The sequence below is a fragment of the Trematomus bernacchii genome, unplaced genomic scaffold (assembly GCF_902827165.1).
Source record: "Trematomus bernacchii unplaced genomic scaffold, fTreBer1.1, whole genome shotgun sequence".
Lineage (NCBI taxonomy): Eukaryota > Metazoa > Chordata > Actinopteri > Perciformes > Nototheniidae > Trematomus > Trematomus bernacchii.
In genome coordinates, this window is record NW_022987727.1 from 5,421,555 (window position 1) to 5,445,712 (window position 24,158).

The following is a 24,158-nucleotide window of genomic DNA, read 5'->3' on the forward strand; positions in this document are numbered from 1 at the left end:
GATTTACTCAAGGCTGAAATCACTTGTTCTCTCTTTGCAGAGCATGTACCTCAAAACAGAGGCTGTTCGTCTGCCACTAACAAAACACATAGCTTGCAGGAATTTCTCCCAAGTGCGTGACCTAAGCCATTTCATAGAGTGAACTTGTTGTGTGTTATGAATACAGATAAGTAGCCCTGGTTAAGGGCTGCGACTATCTAGGGAACAGACTCACTAGTACAAACGTTAACAGCGGTTGTGCGTGTACCTTTCTTTGATAAAGTACACACTTCGCCAAGAGCCACTCTGGATTCAGCATGTCCTTGGCAACCTGTCATGTTGCATTTATCTTCCCTCCTCTCCAATCATTAAGGGCGAATTGATGCTGCCTGTTCATTATACAAGGGCTAAACGGAAGCGCAATGAAAATCTGCCACTCACTGTCAGTCATGATTGCATTATTCCATTAGCATCTGCACCATCTGCAAAAGGCTCTCAAGTCAAGTCATCAAATACAACCATTGGTACTTTCCACTTCCTATTTCCTGCTTCCCGTTTCTCACCATAAATCTTTAACTAACCAATTAGTAACCTCTTATTTGCTGTTGTTCCAGTTTGTCGTGCCCTGCACCTTTGGAAGATATTGTTTCAAAAACAGACATTAAATATACATGACCTTTTCAGGATGAGAGCTGGAATATATTATTTAGTGGAGAGAGGATATTACAGCTGTTCCCTCCCTGGGTCGGATGGATCAAGCCAAGAAGTTATGGTTGATACAATTGATGGAGACTATGATGGAGTTCATGGCTGAAGAAACCACAAGGGATGAATATTGAACATTGAAAAGCAGCTCCTCTTATCACGTCTCTAAAAAGTCATTCATGAAACCGTTAAACTTATGAAATGCCCACAGATGAGGTGTTAGATGAGAAGACCATTTCATGGTTTTTTTTAAGGCCAAGAGACAGTTAGCTATGCTTGGTATAAAGACTGAAAACATTGGGAAACTGCTAGCCTGGCTCTGTCCAAAGGTTAACAAATCTTTTAAAAACAACTCTGAAAGCCCACTCACCAATTAACATGTCATGTCTTTGTTGTTTATTCCGTTTGAAGAATTTTGAATATTTTTTTTACATCAGCCCCCTCTTGCTGACAACAACTGTTCCCAGCAACAAACTATTTCTCCCTGTGATCTGCCTAAAACCACAAACGTTGTTGTTTTTGTATGTCCTTGTACGATATTGAATTAGTTAGCCATAAAGGTGGTATCAGTTTTTTTTTTTTTACTTTGGACAGGGCTACGCTAGGTGTTTCCCAATATCTCCAGTCTGTATGGAAAGCTAACCATCTGCTGACAGTATCCTCATATTTACTGTACCGACTTAAGAGTGGTATTGATTTCCTTATCTAACTCGGTCACAATGAGATAAGCGTATTTCACAAAATGTCTTTCTTTAAAGCCAATTCACATCAGTCAATATGGCTGTATGTAGTTAACAGCCGAGTTTGGCTCCATAAACTCTACATGTTTGTACATATAACTTGTATAACTTCTGAAATGTAGCACATTGTAAATCAGGAAACATTTATTGGCACAAACATTCAGGCAGATGTGATTACACTGTGTGATCCTTGGTTTCTATCTCATGGTGTGTTCTTGGGATGATCACAAGGTCATGCCGTCCTTTACAAGTCCAGTCTGCATACAAACACCCACTCAGTAGTTGTTGAAAGACCCACTCAGTAGTTGTTGAAAGACCCACTCAGTAGTTGTTGAAAGGAGCATTTCTCGCATGTGCATCACAACTTCTCAAGATGTCACTTTGTGATTTGCACGGTTTGCAGTCGTATGTCATGGCCTCCACGTACTCCTGGCCCCTAAGGAGCAGAAGTGAAGAACACTGAGTCAGTAGATGAGTGTCCAACTCGCGTCTCAATTATTCCCTGCACTGTAGTGCCGAGTCATCGTTTAGACAAGTTTTTACCAACGGCCAAGATTGCTTTTGGGACAGGGATGCAATATGGTCCAGAGCAATCTATCCTTGTGTCAATATGTCAAAACACCATCATTCCTTTTTATAATGCAGCTGATTGTTAGTGCAAAGCCTCTCTGTCTGCACTCCATTTATCTGATAGTATTGGGAGTCTTTCCCAGAAGTTTGTGTTATCATGGATTAATAGTGATCCATACTGAAAAACATGATGTATAATACATAGGTTTTATTGGGAAATAAAATGTGTAAGGTCCACCGCTGCTACGTGACAACTATAAAGAGAAATTCTTGTTTCTGTTTTTATGTACTTCTAATGTCTCTGTGTTTTCAAGTAAATCATAAGAAGAGGTATGAAATGATAGATGAAATAAAATGGGGCAAAATGTAATGAAACAATAAAAATACAATTTATCTATCTATTGAGGAAAAAGCTTTGAGTCATGTATGGAAGTGTTGGAAAGCTCAATATATGCTTGAATAAGAAAGGAATCACAACAACAACAACCAACATATCATCCTTTGGGATAATAGATCATGCATTGATGTTCAAGATTGGTCATCGCAATGTATTTGCCGGACATTGTTGCAATGTGTTTCATCAAAACTTGAGACTGTTTCCACTATTTGGCCACCGCAGGAAAGACCTCAACATTTCTGCAGTGAATGTACATTTCGACTTCCCTGAAAGTCAATCGTTCATATTCTGAGCAGCATCACTCCAACAAAGTGAAGCTATGAATTTGTTATTATATTAAAGGCATTTAACCAACAGTGAGTAAGAGTAATTGCTCTTCAATTATAAATTGTGTTTTTAATCATAGAAGGCTGGCACTCACTCCAATCCACTAATTGCTTTATCCCTGAAGGCATCCACTCACACCAAAGTGATAAGACTACTGATGAAGCACACATAACCTTTACATGGGTGTAGATGGTATATAAATGGTATATGTGTTTTTGACTTGTCCCCCCTGTGCTTGACTTTGTTCACAGAACTAGCCTTCACGTGGATCTTCAATGAGTACCCATCGTTTGTCATCCAGGACACGCGGCGGTTTGTGTCCCAGAAGACAGGAAACCTCTACATCGCCAAAGTGGAGCCCTCTGATGTGGGCAACTACACCTGTGTGGTCACCAACACGGTCACCAAGAGCAGTGTTCAAGGACCACTAACTCCTCTGGTGCTGCGGGTTGATGGTAAGCCAGTTCTGCCCTACTCACAGTAATAAACATGGAGTACAACGAGGGGGAAGAGTGAAGATTTGTATTTTTTCAAAATGCACGACTTACCAGCTGCTAGCTAACTTCTGCCATCAAATGAATACAAACATAGCTCATTCATGTTGGTGATTTGGTTTGATTAACATTATGCTCTTTTGAAGTTCAAATATTCGTAATACTCATTCTCTGACAAAGACTGTTATACAATACAAACAGTACAGAGAGTTATGACATTTGAAAGAATAGAAAGTGGACTGTATTGTTCTATTCTCTTGGTTCAACAATCCAGGCGATCACATCAGAGACTTGAAGTTGGTTTTTATTTGGCTCACTGGTTTGGAAAAGTGATCCCAGAGAGGACTTGTGTAAACCTAACCAGGCAACAGCATAATTTCATCATGTTGAACCAAGATGGGTTTGTAATTATATTTAGTGATGTTTTATGAAACGACTAATTTATAATAATTGAGAGTATTTGAAGACACATTCTCTAGACACATTTTTGCCCAAGCCATTGGACAGAGTAAAGTGTCTTTTAAAGTTCAACTAAATACTTCTTCTGTATATCTGAGTTGACATAGTCATGACCTACACTTTGTTTTGATTTAGTTTCTTTGTGACCTTTTCAAGGCTTGATGTGAAAGAATTCCCTTCAGACACACATGGGATCATTTCTGTATTTCTCTTTGTGTCTGCAGGTGTGATGGGCGAATACGAGCCAAAGATTGAAGTGCAGTTTCCTGAAGTTGTCCCTGTTGCTAAAAGCTCAACCGTCAAACTAGAGTGTTTTGCACTTGGAAAGTACGTCCCACTGCGTGGTATTATTCCCCAGTAATAACCTCACAGTCTCTGTTAGTTGTTTACCATACAAATCTAAGCTGCATGGTAATTTGTGAAGACCCTGTGAAGTGATTTGGAGACTAAAATATTCCACTTTTAATGACTCTTACTTGTGCTCTAAACCCCAAATACTGAGAATAAACACTCACCAGTTAGTGTTTCAGATCAATTAAACATTGGCATGCTTTTTTTGTTGTTTGCTGTATTCACTGATATCAAATTATTTGCCTTAGCTACATTTCTGGATACTGAAAGATTATCTTCACGAGTATTTTTCATTTTGTGGCCTGGTTGTGTGTTTTATTTTCATGCCTTTAGCCCAGTGCCAACCATCAGCTGGAGAAGGCAGGATGGAGCCTCTTTTGGCAGGAAGGTGGACATAAATAAAGCCAGCGGCGTGTTAGAAATCCCTTACTTCCAGCTGGAGGATGCAGGAATATATGAATGTGTGGCTGAAAACACCAGAGGAAGAAACTCGGCTAAAGGAAAGCTGTCTTTCTATGGTGAGTAGGAGGATGGTTTCGCTGACTTTGATCTAAAACTGATCTTACTTCACCCGTCTTGTCTCGGGACCAAATAATATCTTGCCCATATCTTCCTGTCTGTCAGGAACTCGACACAAACTGATGGACCCAAATGCACGACCCAGTAAAATGTTTTAAATGTAAAAAAGGTATCTTTAATTTCAAAGATCAGGAAATTCCTTTTAACAGAGTAGGTACTGAAATCAACAAAAAGCGCTCACAAGGAGGAAAAACTATGCATAACAAAAAGAGAACTTAAGAAAGAAACGTAAGCCTACAAAATTAACAAAACAACAAAACCTGACATGAGTGAAAGCGATCTTTTCTTAGCTGAGGCTTGGCACGACCATTCAGGGAAACAAACAAGACGAACTGACACAGGACAGGGGAGAGACAGGACTATTTAAACATGAGGTGAGTGGGAACAGGTGGAAACAATCAGGGGCGGGGCAGACACTGATGATGGCGGGAAAACACACAAGGGGAGGAAGAAACAGGGCCTGAAATGAAAGACAAGAGGTAAGTACAAAATGAAACAGGAAATGGAAAACAAGACATGACAGAGACTGACTAGAGATGAAGGATCTAAATAAACAGACATGACCAGATGTGAAAAAACATGAAAATGACAGACATAATACATAAACATAACAAACACATTTGACACAACATTGTCAGTCTTCTTCCCAACATATCATCTACATTTATAGACTTGCACTAAATCGTCTACCTATTGATTCACGGCCTCAGAGGTTCAACACAACTGAGCCTGATTGAAAATCTTGCAGAATAAAAGTGTAGCTTTGGTTTGGGTCCAACAAAAAGTTTAATTTGTTGTCATGCAATCTGTAGCTTTTATTAGAACCCATATAGAACTGCATCATATAGTGCAGTGTGGTAATACATTAACCTATTACCAGTAGTTCATTTCTGACAAGCTCTTTATTGTGCCAGCGGCTAACACAGGGCCGTAGCGCACACAGATTTATGCCACCTCTCAGGGAGAGGTGATTTTTCCCTCAGCAACACTGGACTTATAGCCCATATTCTGAGAAAGCTTTTAATGGCCCTTGATGAAGGATCTTTATGGCTTCTCTCTCCATTATTTTTGCAGTTTATGCATTGATGAGGTCTGCCCACGAGGGCCTGTAGGGATGTGCTTGACTGAAATCATCAAATCCAGATTTTTCTTCCCTGTGTGAAGGAGGGTGCTTTTGATATGATAATACTGAGTTTTTGCCGCACCTATGGGTATGATGAAATGCTCCCAGTACCTGTCGGTAGGCTGATGATTAAACATGGTATACTTTAAAGGGGAAGTGCTTTTTCATATAGCAGCAGAGCCTCACACCTCTGGGCATGGATGTTTTAGAGCGCCTTAAACATTGTAAAATGGCATGATCAAGTTATGGTCATTTTTTAAATACCAAGCTGCATCAGTCTTGATCCTTCAGTATGTTGCAAAGCCTCCGCACATTACCTCTGTTGTAGTTGTGTGGTAGTCGCGTTTCTCCTTGTAAGATTTAAGTCCTGTCTCATCCCAAAGCCTCACAGACTGGCCGGCCGCCAGGTGATACAAATCTGTAATCTCATTTTAAACTCCCATAGACAGGAGCTTGTGGGACATCCATCAACTCTATAGAAGAATAGGAGAATCAATATGGGGATGTGGTGTTTGCGACACCCAACCAATGCAGGCCCAGGAACAATAAGGGGTGGCCTCTCTTTCAATTTCCCACTTAATTGTCCTTCTGTAGTTCCAGGGGATTTATGAAATTAGATCATGGTTTAGCAGATGACTGCATTTGAATGGGCTCAGACAAAGATTGACTTTGTATGGAAGCCACTTGCATCATGTCTTCCCCTCCATTATATTAATCCATCACAGTCCTATTTGTAATATTGCTAACAAGGCGTCACATGTTTTCAATTCAATACTGCTTGCTCAATTCTGAATGTATTTATAGTGCATTTTCTTTTCATTAAAAGAACATAAAGAGAGCTTGTTTTAAAGATAACAACTTACTATCTCTGCTCTCATATGGGGCTGCTAAACACTGGCTCTCTGTAAGCTTTGAAAATATTACTTGATTGAAGCAGAGCTTGTTGTCGCCGAGTAGAATGAACTGAAATGCATGAAAGGCACCGCATGCAGCACTGTTTCTGTAGATAGGAAATACAAAGGCAAATAATCAGCAAGGAACACCTTCATTCACTTTGAAATGCACAGTTGTTGCTTCCAGACATTTGTTCAGTCATCTAATGGTTTAATGATTGTGCCTTTTTAGTTGGTTTCTAAACACCAACTGTTTTGGACATGTGACAAAAACGTCACCCTTAAAACAAAAAGTAGATCCCCATTTGAGCTCCAAGACAAAGAACAGAAGTTACACATTTGCACATGACGCTCATAATAAATTACTGAAAGGAGTGGCTGTATTTTTCCCCCTGTGGTGGATGAGTATTTGCCCTGCTAAAAAGTCCATGACACTGTTTTTATTTAACCTTTATTTAACCAGATAAAAAACATTGAGATAAAATCTCATTTTCAATGCTGACCTGGCCAAGAAGGCAGCAACGTTACACATAACACATAACACAAACATATAAAATACAGAGAACATAAAGAAAACAAAAGACGAAAAAGCAGTCACTACATTGTGCACATTAGGACAATAAAAAAAGTACACTACTTGTTACTGCAAGAGCAGCTGGTGGTGAGGACTTCAGACAACTTCAATTTAAAACATGAAATAGAGACAAGTGCCCTCAGTTTAAGGCGTGATTGAAGGTCATTCCAAGACCAAGGACCATAATAAGAAAGACTCCTTTTTCCAGCCTCAGTCCGCACAGCAGGTACCTGGAACCGTATCCAGGCACTGGATCTGAGGTTGTAAGAGTCACAAACTGGAGCAAATCTGACACATATGTAGAGTGGAAGCTTACCTAAAATGGCTTTATACATTAATAAAAACCAGTGCTGCATCCTACGCATAGTAAGTGAGGACCATCCAGTTAGGCTATACAATGTGCAATGATGAGTCCTATAGGGTGCATTTGATATATAACGCAGTGCAGCATGGTAAAGTGGGTCAAGTTTGGCCAAAACAGTGGCACTGTACTGTGAATAATGTTCAAGAATGTCTTTTCTTTGAGAAAGATAAGATAAAAGGTTATTTTAATCAAGAAGAATTGTATTCCTTCAATGTTGTAATTATCAAAGTAACACAGCTTGGCAGGCACACAGACTGCCTTGTTCCCCATGACCCTGGCAGGGCGTCCTGTATTTATGTGTGTGTGATTCATTGGGGCCATACATCTCCGTACACTGTCGCCAGAGATAAGGTGCTAGTCATTTGTGTGCCACAGGTCCACAGTCATAAATATAAAGGCATTTCTCTATGGATTTCAGATGTTTCAAAAGACAAAAAGGGAATATAGCCTTTGTTATAAACTGCATGGCCAAGAAAGAATTACAACCCTTGCTTTTTACTATCAGCATCAAAAGAAATATATTGCAGTCAGTATTCCAAATTCTTGTAAAAAATGTTCCTCAGTTTAACTAATTCATACTGGTTGTAGTAAATCAAACCCTTTTTCTTTTAGCTCTTAACCTTACAGTGAAGGGTTCCATCCCACCTATTGATCCGTTCACGTGTGAATCTTATACAGTTGTTTTTATTTATATATTCTTCAAGCGGAGGTGAGCTTTGGGTTAATTGGAAGTGGATCTATGATTCGCGCCCTTGGATGCCTCTTTAATGAACTAATTGCCCGCTTGGTTGGTTCATCGATTTATTCTTAAACTGCTGTGTAATAGAAATGCTTAAGAGTTTGTGTAGCGTTGAAGTGTTCATTTACAGTATGTGGTGTTTGACCTTACAGCTGCACCGCACTTGACTGAGAAGCCTCAAGATGTTCAGAAGACCATTGATGATATGCTGGTGTGGGAGTGCAAAGCCAGCGCCAAGCCCAAACCCTCATACTGCTGGCTGAAGAATGGAGAGCCTCTGGACTCCATGGAAGTAAGGCATTTTTCTTAATTTAAAGGTCACCTATTATGCAAAATCCACTTTTTCAAGTCTTTTATACATAAACATGTGTCCCCTCTGCGTTAAGAGATTCTGAAAGTTTCAGGAAAAAAGATTCGCTCTCCTTTTGTCCTGATCCATTCATCCATTCACTTTATGATGTCATAACGTTTTTTTGGCTTGTGTAACCATTAGCCAATAACCAACCAAGGTAACACCCTACTTTGAATATGCGTCTATATTTTAAATATACCTCAGACCTAAGCGTGGCAAAATAGATATCTAAGAACATTATTTATTTGTGCTCTACGACTTAAATCTAAACAACATTTAATGAAGGGGTGTGACATCCTTTCGACAACAAACACATATAAACAGCTAAAGCCAGGCTCACTCTGACAGTCTTGAATTGTAAACCGGTATTGTTATCGTGAGGAGAGAGTCAATATATATGTTTTCATTACAGCCCCTAGGCAATTGAGTCGACAGAGATAAACATAATTTTATGTGTAGGATGAAAGATGATCAGATTACAGTACATTCAGCATTATCTTATTTAAAGGATGCACTGTGTGTCACTGCACTCTTTGCTGGATTCATTCTGCTGAGGAGCTCATCATGGTTTCAACTCACAGGCTCGTACTTGGCAAGAACATGTCACTCTGAAATGGCTGTATTTGCTTGTAACTAATTCTGGCATTAAAATGTGTGGGTGTGTATGTGTTGGGGGAGGTTGTTTGTATGTGTTTTGCAAAGAAGCCAAAGTGATGCCATTTACAGCCTGTCATCATTAAGGGATTAAACCATTTATTTCTCAATCCTTCCTATCTGCTTCTCTCAATTTTATCATTAAGTCTCTTCTCTCTGGGTAGAGTGAAAATGCCTTATCGTCCAAAATACATTTCAAATTTGGGCAATTTGCCTTGTTTTTTTGTTATTATGCTACTGGAGTGAGTGTGCTTTTTGCCTAAAAAGAACGGCTCTAGTGAGTCACAGCCGCGGAGAGCGTCAGTGTTTGGCTTGGGTAATGAGCTCAAAACCAGACTGTTTCTCTGGACATGTCTTAAAGAAGCCAGGTGGGTTTAGTTTTCTGTAACGTTAATTGAGAGCTGTGATAATATTCCTAAACTGGAGCATTTTAATTAAAGAGCTGAATCACAATGAACACGCAGAGAAGAAGATTACACAGCTTCCCATTATGGCACATGGCAGAAGTAGTTATCTACAAAGTCTGTATCTGCAGCAAGTCCAATTGTAATCTGCATAAATAGGCTTCATTGTCATGAACATTTCTTCTCTCTGTCATTTGTGGCAGTTCGGTGACACAGGTCACTTCCTCTATTCGCCACACATCCTTAAACCACGGAAAACACTTATCACTCCACCTGTGCGTCTCCAGTATTGATTTGTAAATAACATTATAAGAAAATTCCTTTGGCGGTTGGCCAAGGTAACATATTCTCTGTACATGTGGCTATATTAATGAGGTGGGGTGTTAGCATTTTCAAAATGCCACCATCAACAGCGGCAACAGTAAATCAATTTCCAAACCCAAAGGTCAGCGATGTAGAGAAAGAGATGGAGAAGGAGAGGAAGGCCAAGAGGGCCATTTGTTATTCCTCATTAGAATGGATCAGTCCTCCTCTCCCTCTCTCTCGCTTTATCTCAGCATCTCTGGTGCTCGCTTTCTCTTTCTTACGCTCTCTTTCAAGCTTTTACCCTCCCACTTTTCCCTCCAAGGGAATTAAATGGCGCAGAGGAGGGCTGTCACTTCAAAATGTCATCCCGGTGAAACAAGGACCCACTCACGCTTGTGTTTTTCCACTCCGCCACCAACTCCCCTTACATATACGAGTGTGTGTTTTTGAGATTTGTCTACCTTTCGACCTCTAAAGTCAGGGAGCTGCCTTCTCAGGAGAAGCTGCTTTTGTAGCTTGCATTCAGTGCAGCTACTGCAATCAGGAAAGGGATCGGTACCTCACCGGCATTAAACAAAGCGCCCAGGTTTTGCCTTTTCACAGCTCAACTGGAAACAGTGCTGGTATCAGAGTAGAGTCAAGCATAATTAATGATAAGCATGAAGCAGACGAATGCTGCCATTTGTCTCCAGTGATAAAGAGATTGTGAAAGAGCCACCACTGAGTCTCTAAGGGTCTTTTAACAGGGCACTGGGTACAGAACAGTGCAGTGTGGCACCAATCCATGCACTTACACAGATCTCTTTCATCTCTTTCTCCCCCCTGGGCCCTTGCACTGTGTAACCTAAAAAGGACCATCTATCATCCATTCGCCATGTCTCTCTCTTTCTCTCTCTTTCTTTCACTCTCTCTCATCCTTTGCATATAAGCACCCAGTCTCAGCCAAAAACCTGGGGACTTATTTTAGTCCCACTTGGAAACGGCTGCATCCATCCTCACCCAGGACCCCCTCTGGTGGTGGATTTAGCGCCAGGTCAGCCGTGTGTCCATCGTGAGACTTGGCCTCAGAGAGAGCCCTTTTTGTATGTCCTCAGCAGTGTCCCTGACTGATGCTAAGGGACAGTCCTTGTCTTTTCAAGTGGCAGTGCTGTAATGATTGCAGACGACAGACAGACTGGCGGCAGGACCCTCTGGACTACTTTGTCAGTGACATTAAAAGGTCTGGCTACACTCAATAGGAAAGATCAAGGGCAGGAACAATGAGTGCTGCCACACTCAAATTGACACAACTATAAAAAAGGGAGCAGAATGTAGTGCAAATCCTTGTAAAGGTCAAAAGAGAAGAAGGAAGAGAGGAACTTTCTGGTGTTGTAATTACTCTCTGTACTCGGTGTAGGCGTTTTATATTTTTAAACAAACACTATAATTTTTTTCACTCTGCCACCTTACATTCTATGAGACTTAGTAGAGTATTAAATAGAATACGTGCTTCAGCCTCATCCTAACTAATTCCTCCGTGGTTTGATTCTAACCATCGTTTGATAATGTCTCAGTGCTATGTTAAGCAGAGGGGGGTTACATCTAGTCACTGCGGGCCTATTAAGACCACAGAAAATTAGCAGTGTTTCAATTATCAACCCCCCTGAGGAGAAAAAGAGTGGCTGAAGCTAGAATTAGATCAGGCCATTCTTCATGAACACAGTTTGCATCATGGTACTTAACATGTCCATATATAGCCCTAATTACCCACCTCAAAGCTGTTTTAGTCCAGCATTCCCATATTAACACATACTATATGACACTGTTATGATAAAACAAGTGTTTATAAGCTTTTTATACATTTTTCATTCAAAGAGAAAGACAACAAAATACGATTTATGGAGTTTGAAGATGTTTTTGCTATGTTTAATAGTTGTACTTCAAAATACTATCCTGTATTAACCTTGGATGTTAGGTTAGTTTTAATTAAGGAATATCCTCCAGATGCTGCTCTCAACAACTTTTATTGAAAAATAATAAGCTACAGCTATTGAAAATATGAATTTATTTATGTTATAAAAGAAGTCAACATGTGCGTAAACTCTTTACTTGCTCCGATATTCCTGGAAACATCATAAACGGGTGAAAATTAACACTTACAGTACAGCTGGATGGTTAATACAATATAATGAAATGAGGGTTACATCGCAAGGCTTTAGATAGACGTATAATTAGAGGGAACTAAAACAGATAAATATTTTGTGGAATTGAAATGCTCCTGTATACCAGAAAACTGTGACTCTAGCGTGCTCATACTGTGTGCTCTGTTTGCATAATGGTATTGTTATATAAACAGGTGTCAGTCCTCTCAGAGATTAATGTCAGATTTGCTAAGGGATGATCCACTGAGGTCTCTGCGACGGCATTTTAATGGCCAGGATAGCTCATGTGAATGTGTGGCCTGTTACTGTAACCTCTAAAGTGTATGTTCAGAAGCTCTAATAATTTACCCACCTTTTTTTCACAGAATGCCGAAAACTTCTGTCCTTTTGTATTGCTTAATATTAACAATGGATCCAATTACTGCATGTAAGGTGAACAATAATCCACTGCTCACAACCGCAACAGCAGGTAGACACGAGTAGTGACTAGCCGGAGACCCTTATATATTTTTTAAGGATTGTTTGGACACCATATAATCATAAATGGTGAATATTGGATCAAGATTGACAGAAAAAACTGTTAGTTAAAGTTTGTTGCATGTACAAATAGGTGTTTATGAAAAGATGTTAGACATAGAACAGGTTCATAATCGTTCATAACACTCCACCATCATTCCTGTCCCCAAAAAGACAATCATCACCTGCCCCAACGACTACCGCCCAGTAGCACTCACCTCCATCATAATGAAGTGCTTTGAGCGGTTAGTCAAATTATTCATCACCTCCTCCCTCCCTGAATCTCTGGACCCCCTGCAGTTTGCCTACAGAGCAAACAGGTCCACAGACGACGCCATAGCCCTCACCCTCCACACTGCCCTCTCACACCTGGACCCGAAGAAGAGGAACACATATGTGAGAATGCTGTTCATTGACTACAGTTCAGCATTCAACACCATTGTGCCCTCCAAGCTGGCCATCAAGCTCAGAGACCTCGGACTCAACAGCGCCCTCTGCGACTGGATCCTGAACTTCCTGACGGGCAGACCCCAGGCAGTGCGGGTGGGAAATATCACATCCTCCACCCTGATTCTCAACACCGGTGCCCCTCAAGGCTGCGTGCTCAGCCCTCTCCTCTACTCCCTGTTCACCCACGACTGCGTGGCCACACACAGCTCCAACACCATCGTGAAGTTTGCTGATGACACGACCGTCATCGGCCAGATCACAGACGATGACGAGACGGCATACAGAGAGGAGGTCGAAAACCTGACATCTTGGTGCCAGGAGAACAACCTCCATCTCAACATCAGCAAAACAAAGGAGCTGATTGTGGACTACAGGAAGCAGCAGGGAGAGGGACACGCCCCCATCGCCATCAATGGGACTACGGTGGAGAGAGTCAGCAGCTTCAGGTTCCTCAGTGTCCACATCACTGAGGACCTGACATGGTCTCTTCACACCACCACCATCACTAAGAAAGCTCGACAGCGGCTCTTCTTCCTCCGCAGGCTGAGGAGGTTCAAAATGGATTCCAGGATACTCTGCAACTTCTACAGGTGCACGATAGAGAGTATCCTCACTGGCAGCATGACGGCCTGGTACGGCAGCTGCACCGACCTCGATCGTAAGGCTTTACAGAGGGTGGTGAAAACTGCACAGCACATCACCAGGACGGAGCTGCCATCCATGGAGGACCTTTACTCCCAGCGGCTCAGGAAGAAATCACTACGGATTATCAAAGACCCCCATCACCCCAGCCACAAACTGTTCTTTCTGTTGCCGTCTGGCAGACGTTACCGCAGCATCCTGGCAAGGACAAGAAGATTCGGAGACAGTTTCTTCCCGCGGGCAGTGAGACTGTTAAAAAATTGAACTGTTGAAACAACTTCAAACATTCAACTGCTACTCAGTAGTATGCATCTAATACCTAATATATATATATCATTCCAATAACTTGTATATAGACTCATACTGCACTATTCCACATCATAACTTTATTTCATTTTTATAACTATTATTATTTTTGTATTGCTCTTGCTCTTATTGTTATTATGTTATGTTATTATGTTGCATTGTTGGAGAAGCCTGTGACATAAGATTTTCAACTGCATAATTACTCTGTAGCTATGTCAGATTGACAATAAAGAACCTTGAACCTTGAACCTTGTGTGTAGTAACACATCAGGTGTAGGATTTTCAACCAAAGAAATGTGTTCCTCTTTCCCTAGGGGCCTCACAAAAATCAATAAATGCAGCTGAGTTTTTTCATTTCAAACGCATTACCTAAGGGGTTAAACTAACAAAAGTCCCCGCACATGGTAGGATCTGATTTGATGTAAAGCCTGGGATGTACTGGAGATATGTTTGCACCAGAGGCAACCACTCGTGCCTCCTGCTGACTGTTCACCTTGTCTAAACCTGTTTACTGTTTGTTGTCAGGTTAGCTAAATGTTTGTGTGTGTGTATTTCTCTAGCACGATAGGGTCCAGGCGAATAACGGAGTGCTGACGATCAGCAGCTTGAATCTGGCTGACATCGGCATGTATCAGTGTGTGGCGGAGAACAAGCACGGCCGAATCTTCACCAACGCTGAGCTCCGAGTCGTAGGTAAGGCCAAACGCACAAGACTTTGTTGATTTGTCTAAAATGGGGAGTTGTCCTCATGCCTTTTCTCGAATTGCAGGTAGATGCTTCATGATAGACACTCAAAAATGGCAAAATGATACATTTGCGAAACCTGCCAAAATAGATACTGTACCAGTCAGCCACGTGGGCTCTATAATTAAAGGTCTAAATTTGAAGACCATATCTCCTCCACCCACAGTCATATTGGCAGAACGTTTGCTAAACGTTCTATTTCTTCCCTGCAACTTTGCTAGTTGTAACACAACAAGATTATTTTACAAAAACTTTTTCCCCAGTCTCTTTTTTTGTCAGTCGCCAAAAAAAGGCTGTAAAGTACAAATGAAAGACAAACTTAACCACCCATTTCTATTTCATTTGTTTCTGCTTCCTCTGTGTTGAGCAGACTGAGGTTGAAGCATTCGTGTCAACAGTTCTTTTGCCAGTAGCTTGCCCAAAAGTGCCCCCTAGTTCTGCCTTCGTAATTACGTTTATTCAGGGAGAGCAGTTATGTGCACTGAGATGGGATTTACTTAAAATGTTTAATGTTTTATTATTTTATTTAATAAAATCTCCTGGTTGTTATTTTCCTCGAAAACAACTATAGTCAGTGGTAAATGTACAATAGATTACTATACTATATTACTATATGTTACAATAGATTTGATTATCTTGACTGGAGATATGGTTTAACGTCAGCTGGTCACATTGACTGCAATGGAAGGTAACCAAGGTATGTTATTTGTTCTTGCACTAATTATTTCATTTAACTTTTTCATTGTCACGATTTGCTTTTAACAAATATAAACATTTTAAATAACGTACATTTACCTTACATAAAATGCTTTTGTGCTCAAAGTACAGATAACCAGAATGACACCAGGAAAAGGCCAACTCCAGTCAAGGTCCTTCAAGTTTCAATGACTTTTGGAAAGGAAATTACATTTATTTTATATGTAGGTGCAATGTAACTGCTTAGAGTTATAAAGACCAGACACAACAGTGTCAGCGAGGATGATGAAAGGAACAACACTCATATTATGGAAGTTAAACTCTGAAGCTACAGCATGTAGAGTTAAGGTAAAAAAGGCAGTTCAACTTTGGAGGTTTTTCAGGCTTAATACATATCAAACATTCAACAGATGGTCGGACAAACAGACAAAGGTAACATAAAGGAGCATATAAATCTCTTAGACCAGACCAGACTTGAGTTGTGATTGTGTGTCTCTCAATTTAGCTTTTACATGTGGTCAATAATCTCTTAAAAATAAAGTGCAAACATTTCCTTTCAAACCGTTTTTTGACTCATTTTATATAACCAGGTGATGGAGAAAAGCCCTTTTGTTTTATATCCTTGTAGAGCACTCACAGCACTTTGCTGAGGCAGTTTGACAAGTATTACCACTCTGTCAAAACCACTTTCTGACACAGCAGCTTTCGATGGTTGTGTTTAGAAACAGACATAACTCTGATTGGCAGCTGGACACAAAGTAACTGAATTTATGGAAGCAATGTTGAAACTGTAAAAGAACATTTTGTGGATATGAATATTAAGTATTGATTGCAATACTTGTTGTGTATCATTTTGTTGGTGATCGCCTAATCAAGTAAACTGACTGATGAATCTTAAGTGATAAAATAGAATAGAATAGTCAAACGACAGACTTCAACTTTGATATATATCTGTAGTACTTCTATACTTCTATAATTGACAATGCTAATGATAACAAAAATGTAATCTGTAATCCTTTCATGTCACACTATTCTGATATCTGGGTATTTTTCTCTTTATCATGCAGGAGTGAGAACATAACTCTAAAACAAGAAATAGTAGATGTCTAAATTTGTCTACATGGTCCACCTACAGACTAAAGGATCAATTTACAGTTTTCTGTACCTTGTTACTCGTTTTATTTTTATCAGGACAAACGGATTTCATTGCAACTATATATCCTCCAACTCTTGCTTTAGGATATGAGTTCGTATGAAAGCTGCCCATGTTATGAGAAGAGAAGAGCAACACATATCTGTTGTGATCTTAGAGGATACACTGTAAATTCACACTTCTGTCAAGAAATAGGCAATGGACGCATGAATACATACATACTGTATATCAGTGTATTGCTGTGGATGCACGTGTACCCTCATGCCCTGGCAGGTGCTGAGCCATGTCGCTGGCGCCAGGCTGTGTGTTCACTTTGAAGAGCTTTCTGCTGAGTCGCTGCGCATACAAAGCAGCTCCAGACGACGGCGCCTTAGTAATTAAGGCCTAAAGGAGCAGCAACAAAGCCTCCCTCTTGTTTTACATTCTCTCGTTGTTGCTTAGGAGCCTCACAGCTTAATTCTTAATGCATAATGTCCTTCTAGAGAAAATTCATGGAATCGGAAAAAAAACACATTCTTTCAAATGTTCTTATAATGATGCACCATGTCTGTTCTCCTGCAGTTGTGTGTGCCTGTCTGTGTGCGTGTGTGTGTGACCAAAGAAAAGGATGTGAGAGCTGACCTACCTAATGGATGGAGTGACCTGCATGTTTTTAGAAAGCTTCTCCACTCTCATTTCCTCAATAGCTCTACTCCCTTTGCTCCTATCTCTTCTCCGACAGTGAATTAAACCTCAGCTCTGTTTTTCTCTTTCCCTCCTGCCTCTCCGACAATACTTACAGCCCTTCCTTCTCTCTTTTCCTATCAGCCATCGCTCCAGACTTCTCCCAGAACTTGTTGAAGGCCCAGACTTTGGCCCGACAAGGCGGCGACGTTCTGATCGAATGCAGGCCCAGGATGTCTCCTCGGGGTGTCATTTCATGGAGGAAGGGGAAAGAAGCCCTTAGAGAGAGCCACAGGTACCAGTTTGTTTCCTGCAGAGCAGTGAGTGTATTGTGTGCCGGATCCCAATTGTTTAGTTTGTCTGCTTTACTTCGTATTTCATCGACTTGTTATTTATTTTGTCCTACTTTGTATTCATGGTGACAAACTGCAAGGAACATTGTGACACAATACAATTTGAATTGCATAACACGTCCTGCACTTCGCCAGTTTTCCCCGTGCTATCGACATTTCTTCCTTCAACTCCATTGTCCTCTTTTTCTCCCGGGTGTGCTCTGAGCTGGTTTCTGCACTGTTTACTTGAGGTAATTGGCTGTTCCTAGACTGCGGCACTTGGATCGATGCACTGATCCATCAGCTCATTAGCAGCATGTAAGGCATGGAGGGTCATTAGAGCACGAGGCGGACTATGATCCCGGCTACCATCGAGACAGGGAAGAAGCAGGTGAAATCCCCCAAAAGGACTGATCAATGGCTGGCCGCTGAAGAACATACATAACTGTGTGATAGTGGCGATGACACCAGGGAAACTAGCTGGACACCTTGTTTTATTAGAAATCAGGTTAAATGCAGATCAATACAATACCTCTGTGTACTGGAGAGGAGGAGAAAAAGTAAAAACAAATGTTAATCAGGCAAGGAAAAAAGAACCCTTCCCCTGAAGATAAAACGCTGGTCGAGGCAGCACTAGGGTGCAAAGTCAGTGATTGATCAGGATTCATACAGTTTCTCCTCACATGGCAGCAATCAGGGAGAACGCAGTTATTGTAGCATGCAGCATCAAACAACATGGCCTTCATTTCATTTGTCATTGCTCGAAGGGAATTCAATGTGTGTTTTCCTTGTTTCACCTGCATAAACAGCCAATTACAGGAAATATACTGGATACTTGTACGTCTCCATTTTCTGAAATGTCACCCTTTGATGATATTTGCACTGTTACAGTTTTTAGCGGGAAACATTCAACACAATTAAATTGAAAGCAGTGAGAACACCCTGATGTGCTGGTGCACTTTTAATTGTTGCTCTGTTAGGGAGAGATATTACACTTTTTTTGGAAAGTGTAAACTCTCAGGTGTGCATTTCAAAACATCTCATTGTCTAAAACCCAGTGCAGTCGACACAAATAGCTCCACTGATGCATTCATTTCCGCTTTCTGTTTGAGAACATCTTTATTGTGTTCAGGAACGTAACAGCAGGAGACGAAGCACACCTGCTGGCACATGTGGTGACGTAGCGGGGGTCCGGACTCCTCATTTGATATGGGATTAATTGTTCAACTGGCTCAGCAGCTTTTCCACACCCAACCTCTGGCATATCCATCCCCACCACAGTGGGAGAGCACCAGGCTTACTCATCTCTCGCCTCCCCCTGTCAGATGCTATGTTTAGGAAACCAAAGTTGCGATCTAATTGTTAGTACAGATGCCAGGCCGAGGCATTTCCGTTAGAGGAGAGATATGTTTTATTTGAGGGGGAGCAGCACAATCAGCAACAAGAGTATGTGTTGCTAAATGTTTGACCAAGCTTGCAGATTTCCTATCCTCTTAAGTATTGGAGGTCAAACGTATCCATACCACAATATCAATCGCGCCCATAAAGCCGATATTTCCCATTTGAGATTTGACGTTACAGCCTTGCCCTGAAGAGAGTGAGCTGCGTGCAAGATGTTCAGCTTTGACATTATTGCAGCATCTCTCACCAACCTATTCCCCTGTTCCTGGCTCGTTAGCATTTACTTTCCCCCATATCGAAATGAAGCTGCTACCAATGCCATTAAAGCGGCGGCACAACACTAATCCATCCCACTGGCTCAACTAAAATACCCATAATTCCTTCTAATCTTCTAGGGATAATGTTTTTCAAGGATCTGGATCAGGGGAGAACTAACTACACCAACAAACTAAGAACAAAGCAGGATCTCATTACTTAATGAAATCACGTTGTAGTGATATCAGCTCATATCCCAGGCATGTGTAACAAGATATAACGGTTGCTGTGCACTTATGCAGGAAACTATAAGGTTAACTATAAAGTGCTTACCCTAATTTAATTTTACTGCTGACCACTGCCAGCAATTGTAAAAGGGGATATAGGAAATAGCTCTCAGGAATATTACCTTTAGATTGAACCACTGTGTTTAAGATTGTTAGCTAAATGATATGTATTGCTTCATCATGTAATGGGAATGCAATTATAATCCTGCTACTAAAACAGCTTAAGCTTTACTGGATGTGTTGCCAATACAGAAGGTTCATTGCTTTGCAATGAAATAAGCAGTCCTCTAGAATACTGCATGTTCCCGGTAATATACTGAGTTAATTATGCAATCCTTCTTAAGCGGTTAAAATAATGTTTTTCATTTACAGCCTTTTAGTTTTTTGTTGCACCGCGGAGAGGCAGAGCAGGCTTTTAGATTACAGCCAGTAGTTCACTTTAACACCGGCCAATAAGGTTGAGGTAAAGTGCCTGTTTATTATATCACACTGCTCTAGTTTTATGTACGCCACAGATTTCCCCTATACCTTAATTGCTGCAGGGCAACCTTTAAGAGAAAAGGCGACAGAGTGGAAGCATTTCAGACAGATAATGCTCCTTACATCTTTATCATGCTCTGTCCCTTTGTAGCTTTGGCGAGGAGAAAGCTGGACATAGGCTACTGCACAGTTTAATGGCAAGTCTTATCCCTGTGACATCTCATATCCATAACTCTTTGTTATAGTCCATTACAAAGGAAGGCCCTCGGTTCAGTCAGGAGAAAATACCTCCGGCTGCGCGGGGAATGGGCACTGTGGAATAAAGCTAATGTAGTTTAATTCTTCAAGCCTTTAAGGCCAAGCAAGTCGTTTTTGATCATTTTGGGAGGTCCAGGCCGCCTTCAAGGGAGCTTTTAGAAAGGAGCGTTCAAGTTCATCTTTAAAACCTGTTATGTTTGAAACACCGGCTCAACCCTATTACACTGTTGTGCAGTTCAGAAGATAAGATGGGAGCTTATAGTAAGGATTTGCAGGGCAAGTCATTCATCAAGTAGGTATTTAATTTCTAAGGAGACAGTGTGCTCTGGAAATTGTTCTACAACCACAATTGAAAGGCAGTATCAAAGATTGCTGGGATATAATTTGACCAAATTGGCAATACTATTCTGCGCTGAAGAAATGAACTATTGATAGATGTTCTACCGTCGCTTGACTTTGTAAAAGAGGTGACGCTCTTTGTGTTTCGCATCTATCAAAACGTCAATAACACATTTCTCTCACAAGCATTGAATGTTTACCATGGTTGGAGTTTCTTTCTTTGACAAAATGACTATTAAAGACAAGAAACCCGACACATGGCAATGATAATAAATATCCTCCCTTTGTCTGTTAAACTGTGGCATCAGTAAGTGTAACAACTGTTTCACATCATGAAATATTAATCTGTGCACATGAGGCTTAATGGTTATTGCTTGTTTGTAAAAACTGATAACACCAGGCCAAATTAATACTTACTTATTAAGAACGACAAGCAGTGGTTGTTTTGTTGGCTCAAGGGAATTCATTTTTAAAATGGTGACATTTTATTGATCCCTGCAGGGATATGTTCTCCATGCCCTCTCTAGGGAGATCAGAGCTGATACTGAGACTCTAGAGATGTACAGTCACACCGATATTCAGTGAGAATCAGTGAGGTTTATTGACACTTTATTGATTTTGTTGTTTTTTTCTTATTGTAAGTGCACCCTTTCTGGTACATAATGTACTTAAAGGTGGGGTAGGTAATTTTGGAGAAACCAGCTCGACTGCGTTAGAATTTGAAAATACACAGCCGGAAAAAATCTGCCACTTCCTTACAGAGCCCCTCCTCCAACACACACGAACGCGCACATGACCAATGAGGGCACGAGATAAGTTTGTGCCCCGATGGAAGGCTGACAGGCAGGTAGGCCATCCAGTTATTTTAGCCGGGCCGGCATACATTTTTCTATGGATTTTTGGTCAAAGCACTTAAGATATTCATTGCTATCGGGATGTTAAGAGCATTCCATGGAAAATAACAAAAAGTGTATCTCGAGCCGGTTTCTCAAACTTACCTACCCTACCTTTAAGGTATTTATCTGTAAATACCTTTTTATGTAAATAGATTTTCAAATTCTGCCCCTCAACTGAAAATACTTATTAAATCTATTTTCCTCCCAACTGTCAAAAGGTTTTACATACTTCTAACATCAAATAATTAAAGTCTTCAAAATTGTGACACCACAAGAAGTCACATGAAGAAATCTGATTTCTTCATTGTTTCCCCCAAAATAAAAGTGTTTTTAACAAATAAATATCAGGAAAACCTTATCTTTGTTTCAATAGGATCTTTTTCATAATGTCTCAAGACATTGAGGTTGACTGAGAAGCCACATTAAGACACCTACACCTCACCTAAATGAGTCGGATTAACAGACAGTAATCTCCTTTATTGGAACATGTATATTTAATCAGTATTTTTTCAGTTTGATTTGAAAAACAAGATAAGGGGTAAAAAAGCTAATACTACTGATAGAAGCACTAGGAAACGGTGAAACTGCAGAACGCAGGAATTGAACGAGAACTTCAGTCGCGCTGTTTTTACGGGATGTGATGGATTACCTGCAATTACAGAGTTAAAAAAAAACAAAGAACAAGAAAATATGTGTTTTCTAAACTAGCTGAAATGCTTTGATAACAGGAAAGACAAAAGGATCAAGCATGGTCAGTACATATTACAAATAAATGGTATTGTAATACATTATAACTGAATGTTTGATGATTTTTGATGAAGTAAGGGTTTGAAATGAATGGTTCTGTGGCGTGAATAAATCCTCTCAGTTTGTAATTGACACAGGATGTGCCCAGTATTTCATTAAAGCAGGGAAATGTCTTTCTGCCATCCCAGTAACTACAATTTGTCAAAGCACTTTTGTATGATTCAATCACCTGTGAACCTGCCATTCATTTCACTTTTATAAAATGTTCAGTTTTCCAATGCTTGTGTGGATCTCACCAAATAACTTCCATTTAAATAGTTTTCTTCTTTCAGAAGTGCAAACAAAAATGTCATTATGTATTTTTGCCTACATGGTTTTGTGCAAAGGTTTTCACGTACTGTATTCAAGGACTTGCTGATTGCTTTTAGGGACTAACAGTTTTTTCGTTTATTTTTTACAGTTATACAGCTCTTGTTGCCCTGCCAGGATTCAAAAGAAAGGAACACATTCTTTATCACTTTTCATTTGTAGTTAAAGGTGGGGTAGGTAATTTTGGAGAAACCAGCTCGAGTGCGCTAGAATTTGAAAATACACAGCCGGAAACAATCTGCCCCTTCCTTCAGACTTCCTTACAGAGCCCCTCCTCCAACACACACGAACGTGCACATGACCAATGAGGGCACGAGATAAGTTTGTGCACAGATGGAAGGCTGACAGGCAGGTAGGCCATCCAGTTATTTTAGCCGGGCCAGCTAAAATGATTGGTCGTGCTTTTTACAGTATTACGGCTTCCACAGATGACATTTTTTTATGTATTTATTGTCAAAGCACTTAAGATATTCATTGCTATCGGGATGTTAAGAGCATTCCATGGAATATAACAAAAAGTGTATCTCGAGCCGGTTTCTCAAACTTACCTACCCCACTTTTAAAATGAGTAAATTAGAAAAAATGAACTTGTGTATGAATTCATATTGTCTCTGTGAGAGGAAACAATAGATGAGGAAATCTAAAGGCGAAAACAGAACGATTGGAAATGCATGTAATCTAGGCTTTATTCAAGCAGAGCCTTGCTGCTGACCTATCTTTCATATCACTCAAGCACCTTGTTGGCTGCTGAAGTAGAAGCAGTACGCGCTCTGTCAGAAGAGATCTGTCAGGCTTGACTGATGACACAGATGAAATGAGAGACTTTGTAATTTGGACCCGCTGGTGCAATCTGTCATAGAGGTTCAACTTATTACCACACAACCAGGCGGGACGAATTTGTGACTGCTGGTGAAATTTCACTGACATACTGTATACAAGAGTCCATTGGATTAAATCCAATTATTGGCTAGGTTGGATCACAGTAGTTGTTTTGATGATGCTGTTTACTTCTTGCAGTCATTGCATGTCATTATGTACAGTATGAACTTTCTTTTACTATGAACTAAATGACTCGGTGCTGTTCTAAAAAATATATTATTTTCTGCTGCAACTCAGTTAAACTTAGTTTTACCATTTTTAGTTCTGGCCCCTGTTTTTTCTTGCCTCTGTTTAAGGTAGAATTTATTTTAATATTGATATATCTGCAGATAATTTTGTGGATTATTTAATTCACTGAAAAGTCAACAAAATGTCATAATGTGAAAATATATGTCCATCCCAAGCTCAAAGACACAGATACAGAGAAGATACATTAGTATCATTAAAAAAAGAGCAACAATTATTCATTACTATCAAAAAGAATTGCTGATTTTCTTTTAGAGCCGTAGAATAATACTTCAGTCAAATAATGCTGCAGCTCTCCTTAAAAATGCATGTACCCACACTTACTCTATTAAAATGATCACCTTACAG

The 24,158-nt window shown here is 40.3% G+C and overlaps 1 protein-coding gene across 1 annotated transcript in view; it reads left to right on the forward strand.

The window, feature by feature from the left end:
* cntn3a.1 (contactin 3a, tandem duplicate 1) overlaps positions 1-24,158 on the forward strand; it is an 81,110-nt gene that overhangs the window by 39,087 nt on the left and 17,865 nt on the right. Inside the window, exons 6-11 of the mRNA XM_034144588.1 lie at positions 2,970-3,173; positions 3,896-3,998; positions 4,356-4,540; positions 8,447-8,586; positions 14,626-14,758; positions 17,466-17,616. Of these exons, the coding sequence (XP_034000479.1) occupies positions 2,970-3,173; positions 3,896-3,998; positions 4,356-4,540; positions 8,447-8,586; positions 14,626-14,758; positions 17,466-17,616 (916 nt within the window). The remainder of the gene's footprint in view (positions 1-2,969; positions 3,174-3,895; positions 3,999-4,355; positions 4,541-8,446; positions 8,587-14,625; positions 14,759-17,465; positions 17,617-24,158) is intronic.